General features: G+C 37.8%; 2 protein-coding genes across 2 annotated transcripts; both read right to left on the bottom strand.

Moving 5' to 3' along the window:
* Positions 1–636: 636 nt before the first annotated feature.
* LOC108212967 (receptor-like protein 33) lies at positions 637–3,746 on the bottom strand. Its single transcript, XM_017384680.2, has 2 exons — positions 2,207–3,746; positions 637–1,976 (listed from the first exon to the last, which is right to left on the bottom strand). Exons 1-2 carry the CDS (start codon positions 2,379–2,381, stop codon positions 820–822), a joined length of 1,332 nt encoding a protein of 443 aa, XP_017240169.2. The 5' UTR covers positions 2,382–3,746; the 3' UTR covers positions 637–819.
* Positions 3,747–4,775: 1,029 nt separating this feature from the next.
* Positions 4,776–5,453, bottom strand: LOC108213353 (receptor-like protein 9DC3). The gene has a single exon (XM_064090200.1). The coding sequence runs from the start codon at positions 5,451–5,453 to the stop codon at positions 4,776–4,778; it is 678 nt and encodes a 225-aa protein (XP_063946270.1).
* Positions 5,454–6,000: the final 547 nt, after the last annotated feature.

Genomic DNA, 6,000 nt, shown 5'->3' with positions numbered 1-6,000 from the left:
AATTGGGGACTTACAATCTTGTAAAAGATATAGATACATGAGCGTGTTTAATTATATAATTTTTTTTCCTAATACGTGTTAGTTGGATGTAAGCGGAAAATTTTGCGACAATCAATTATTTGGATCACCGGGATTTGTCACCATCGTTGAACTATTAGCCGATATACGCCATTTAAAACAAGATGCGGGTATCCAGTAATATTCAAGTGATATGTAAATCGTTAGTGTGCCAATAGCCGTCAGATCATAATTTTTGGATAGACTAATCTGAGCCGATGAGTCCTCAGAAGACTTGGGAGAGAGAAGAAGACCTATCCCGGTTAACATTGCTCAAATTATCAACACAATTGTCCATGCAACTTTAATCTTCAAAACTAATACACATATAAAAATACTTATGCGTCCCTGCTTCGCATCGCAAAGTGTTGGAAGGAGATTAGCTGTCAGTAATATGAAAGCTGCATAATGCAGTGCAGAGCATAAAATAACTGGTAAGGAATGAAACTGTAGTGGACACTAGGAAGAACTGAAAGGCTACCAATCGTGTAGTGACCGTTTTGACTAACCTTATTTTCAGAAATAAGGACTAATTTCTGGAGAAAATACATAAAACTCTAATTTTCATGAAATAAGCCCTCTTTTTTTTTTTGGGTAAAAAATGAATATACAACACCTTCTTAACATCTGTATCTAAAAAATTACAAAAATATGTTTTTTTTTTTCAAAAAAAAAATATAGCACCACAAGTCATCCTAAGTTCCTAACTCTGTTTAAAGACACAAGTCATTCTAAGATTATAACGTTGTTTCTAGTTGCGCATCAGATCAACTTCTGCTGCAGTGTCTCAATGTATCTCAAAAACCACCAAGGCTTTCCGACTGTGAAGACAATGTATCCTGCAGACAATCCGCCTATTAATCCACATGCATATCCCATCAGGATCACTTTCCAATTGAATTCATCAACGGTATCATCTTCATCAACATTTTCATCATTGCCATTTCCAACTTGTGAAGGTGGCACATCGTCTATACAGTTCTTTGTCAAAGGAACTCCACACAAGGCCGATTTACCTAAGTAAGATTCTTCGCCAAAAGTGCTGAACTGTCCTTTCCGAGGGATTTTCCCAGAAAGATGGTTTTCTGAGAGGTTCAAACTTGCAAGAAATGTCATACTAGTAAGTTGATCCGGAATAACACCTGTCAATTGATTTGACGACAAATCTAGAGACTGGAGCTCTTTCATTTTTCCCAGTTGTGATGGAATAGGCCCCGAAAGACTATTATGAGATAAATTTAGCAATGCAAGCCATCTAAGCTCTCCGGTAATGTCTGGAACTTTTCCTTCAAATTTGTTGCACGACAGATCAATGGCCGTGTAAATATGAAGAATATTTGTCACTTCATGCTCGCTTCCTTTCACATTTAATGTGATAGAAACTTGATAAACGTAATAGGCTTCGTTTGTGTTGTTGAAATAATCATAATTATTATCATTTGGTTTCATATTCTTGAAGTATAAAATTGGCAGATAGCCGGTGAACTGATTGTTGGATAGATCCAAAATCCGCAACTTGGGAAAGGGGCGTGGTATGCTCCTTCTAGTTATTCTCCCGAAAAATCTGTTTGATCGCAGGATCAGGACTTCTAGCTCTCCAAGAGTAAAAAACCATGACGGAAGTGTTCCACCTATTTCATTTTTTCCAAAATCAAGAATTTGCAAGTGCTTACAGTTTGCCAAAGATTGGGGAACCAAACCTTTGAAGTGATTGTTATAGATGTTAAGATACGTCAGACGACAACTCTCGGAGAAATTTGTTGGTATTGGTCCTTGAAACTGATTATTAGCAAGATTAATCGAAATCAATTTATCCGCAAGATTCCCCAAACAATGTGGAACTGCACCACTAAATCCATTATTTGACAGATCAAGAATCGAAAGGGAAGTGGCATCGCAAATTGTTGGTGGAAGCTCACCTGTCATGATTGTTGAAACTTTGGTAAAACAGTAATATATACTCCCTCTGATTTCAGATAAATGACGTTTGACTTTTTGACACACATTTTTGAGTTCATTGACCTTTTAGTTAGAATTATTATAAAGTTTTGTGCCAAAAAGTTAAACGATATGTATTTGAAAAAACAGAGGCTGTAGTTTCTAGCATAATTGAATACAACAGAAGGAAAAAATATGGAAAGAAAAATACCTGTAAAATTGTTCCCCCTAAAATTGATGTGATCCAGGATCGGAAGAACATTATATTCCTTAGGAATGTTCCCAGACAAATTATTGTCTGCCAAATTAATGTAACGCGCGCAGTGATGTAGAGTTTTTCCAGAAGTCACTCTGAATATTCCCAGAGAGACTATTATGATGTACATCAAGAAACCATAGATTTGTGAGATTAGAAATGGTCTTTGATAGTGTTCCAACCAATTGATTACGAGCGAGATTAAGATATACTAGTAGTGTTAGGTTTCCAAAGGAAGACGGAATATAGCCACCAAGATTATTGTAAGCAAGAGACAAGTCCTCTAGGTTAGTCAAGAGCCCCAGTCCTGGAGGAATACTTCCTTCAAATAAATTTGTATTGTTTGCGAGACCAAGTTGTATTAATTTGGAAAGCTTGAAAATATTTGTTGGAAAAGGTCCCTCAAAAGAATTGGAGTCGAGATATAGGTGTTCAAGCTCAGAAAGCAAACCTATGTCGTTGGAAATAGAACCTGAGAAGTTATTACCCAAGAGGAAAAGGGTTCTTAGTTTAGAGAGCTTGAATATATTTGGCGGAAGCGGCCCCACAAAAAAATTGGAGTGAAGATCTAGGTCTTCAAGCTCAGAAAGCAAACCTATTTCATTCGAAAGAGTACCTGAAAAATTATTACTCCAAAGTAAAAGGAATCTTAGTTTAGAGAGCTTGAATATATTTGACGGAAGCGGCCCCTCAAAAAGATTATTGAACAGGGCAAGAACTCTCAACTTGGAAAGTTTGAATATGTCTGGTGGAAATGGCCCCCCAAAAGAATTTTCATTAAGATAGAGGGTTTCGAGATCACCTGGATTGGCTAATACTGATTCGCGCACAAGATCGCCTGTGAACTTGTTATATGAAAGGTCAAGGTATGTCAGGTTACGCGAGTTAGATATAAATTCTGGAAATTCCAACATAAGATTATTCTGATAAAGGTCGAGGATGGTCAAATAAGGCATGGGGGAGAAATTGGACCAATTTGGAGCTTGCAGTTCATTCTCTGACAGGTTTAAGACGTGTAATTTTGAAAGATGGCTAACCTGGTACGGAATGGAACCATTGAGATAATTATTGCTCAAATCAAGATATTGAAGCTGTGTTAAATTCCCAATGGCTGATGGTATTGGACCAGAGAAGAAGTTATCTGCGAGGGTGAGATTGTTGAGATTCGGAAATGAAGTGAAACCAAACTCGAAAAGCTTTCCAGTGAGTTGTTTGTTGAAAAGGTTAATGTCAGAGACTGAACCTGCAGAGTTACAAGTAATGCCAGTCCAGTTACAAAGATTATCGAGATGAGTGAGTGACCAAGAATCAAGAGAAGAAGACGGGGCTAGGCTGTTCTTCCATTTCACAAGAGCTTCTCCTTCTCGTCTTGTTGCAAGAATGGATTCAAGTGATGAGAGAAAGAAAACACAGAGAAGAAGGTCATAAGGCTTTACAAAGTGTGCCATGTTTCTGCTCAATTGGATTATGAATCCAATACCACACTGCATTCTTCTATTTATATATATGCTGTATGCTAATGTAATGCTAATGCTAATGATCCTATAGTATTTTTTATGAACTTATAATACTAATTGGACTTTGGTTTTTCTGTCACGTGGATTATTGCATAGTCTTTGAAAGGTTGTTGAGGCAGTAGGCCTCCGAAGAAGACTTGGAATAAGTTCTCTCAAAGACAAAAGCCATGCCTCTTAGTTTTCATATTACACGCAAATTAGGTATGAACAGTGTGGAAGGGTGCTGTTAAATTGTTAGGTACAGCAGGAGCGGATTTGATGCATACTTTTTGTTTTTTCATTCATTTAATTTGCTTTAACATTGATCAAGATAGGAAGGTTAATATTAATACCCCTGAAGCAAGAGAAATCATTTTGAGTCCCAACCAAACGGATTATTACATAATACCAAATACTTATTCAGCCAGGACACAAATGGTTCAGAAATGTCTACCAGGACAACAACTTTCTAGTTCGTCTGGATCAACCAGCACTACAACAAAACTGGCATCACACGACACTAGTCAGACAACGGACGCTGGAAAAAGTGTTGGCCGAAACAAAGACACAACACTTTATTTTCGTCCTCGAAAAACTATTGTCCAACACCTACAACCTACAACGGTTTAAAAAGTGTTGTCTAGTAAATTCAATCAGACAACGGTATCTTAACTGTGATATTGTGTAATGATGCACGTTAGACAACTGTTTTTAGAGCCGATGTGTGAAGAAACTTCAGACAATATTTCAAGAAACCGTTGTTGTAATTAGACAAGTGTTTTATTTGTTGTGTTGTTTACGAGCCGTTTAAACAAGGGTTCCATACAGTGTTGTGTGACCAGGAAGCTAACATACAAGTGTTTTTGTTACCATCGTAGCATGGCCTTATAGACAAGCCTTTAACTAATAAAACGTTGTCTGAGGCGCGTATCAGACGGCATCGCAATAGACCACGGTTTTCTTGGGTATCAGACAACGGGCAAAAACCGTTGTGTGATGCTGTTTTTGTTGTAGTGCAGTACCATTCTTCATGCATATCTTTTCATCAACTTCAGTTGCAGTACTTCGATATATCTCACAAACCACCAAGGCTTTCCTAGTTTGAGAACAATGTACGCAGATGACAATCCACATATCAGTCCACATCCATATCCCATCACGATTGCTTCCCATGTCAATTCATCTCCAGCATCATCTTCATCACCATTTCCGACTTCTTGTGGAGGTGATGCTGTGTTTGCACATCTCTTCGTCAAAGGTGATCCACATAACGCGGAGTTTCCTAGATAAGAATCATTGTTGAATGTGCTGAACTGTCCTTTCTGAGGAATCTCTCCACTAAGATGGTTTTTCGAGAGGTTCAAGACCTCTAGAAATGTCAATGCAGTTAGCTGAGGTGGAATAGCCCCTGTCAGTCGATTTGAGGACAAATCTAAAGATTGGAGTTCTTTCATATTTCTCAGCAATGATGGGATAGGTCCTGTTAAACTATTATGCGATAAATTGAGCAATGCAAGCCATCTAAGCTCTCCAGTGACGTTTGGAATTTGTCCCTGAAATTTGTTGCACGACAGATCAATGGCTGTGTAAATATGAAGGTTCTTTGCTACCTCATACTCCGTTCCCTTCACAGTTAAGGAGACTGCTGCATCATGATGGAAAGATAAATATCCTTTGGAGACTACTAGAAATTCGTCAATAGACATCGCACATTAGACATCAGTCGGAAGTGTCACCGATGTAAAATGCCTTTTTTACATCGCTCGTTTTATATGTGATGTCTTTCTGGTATCTTTACATCAGTCCTTAACATAAGTGATGTCTAAGCTCTCACTTTAAAATTTTTTCACATCACATTGTTTATTAAGCGATGTCTAATCTCAATTTTAAAAATATTAAAGCCCGCGCCCTCCGCTCCCCCGCCCTTAGTCAATTTTTTAATTAGTTCCCCCTACTGTTTTCCCCCCCTTTAACATATCATTCACTCCCGCCTCAGTATAAAACAATAAAAAAACATTAAAAATAAATCAAAATTAAAACAAAAGCATTCAAAAGAAAACAATCGGGACATATATACATATTTCTTTCAGACAGCAGCTCTTCCCCCTTTCTCTCGACAGCTAAACCTAGGTATGCGATTTTCTTCAATCCTTCAGTCCTTCAATCCTCGTTCTTGGTTTATTAACTGATTCCCTCTCTTCTAAACCCCCTTTCAAATGTTCTATTAACTGATTCCCTCTCTTCTAAACCCTA

Source organism: Daucus carota, chromosome 3 (genome assembly GCF_001625215.2).
Source record: "Daucus carota subsp. sativus chromosome 3, DH1 v3.0, whole genome shotgun sequence".
Lineage (NCBI taxonomy): Eukaryota > Viridiplantae > Streptophyta > Magnoliopsida > Apiales > Apiaceae > Daucus > Daucus carota.
The sequence above is the reverse complement of the archived record's forward strand: the minus strand, read 5'-3'. Positions and strand labels throughout refer to the sequence as shown.

Bases quoted from the DNA above. Each gene is read 5' to 3' on its own strand.
- LOC108212967 (XM_017384680.2), bottom strand. From the start codon at position 2,381: ATGTACATCATAATAGTCTCTCTGGGAATATTCAGAGTGACTTCTGGA. The intron at 1,977-2,206 runs GTATTTTTCTTT...CAATCATGACAG, and splicing joins TAGGGGGAACAATTTTACAG to GTGAGCTTCCACCAACAATT.
- LOC108213353 (XM_064090200.1), bottom strand. From the start codon at position 5,453: ATGTCTATTGACGAATTTCTAGTAGTCTCCAAAGGATATTTATCTTTC.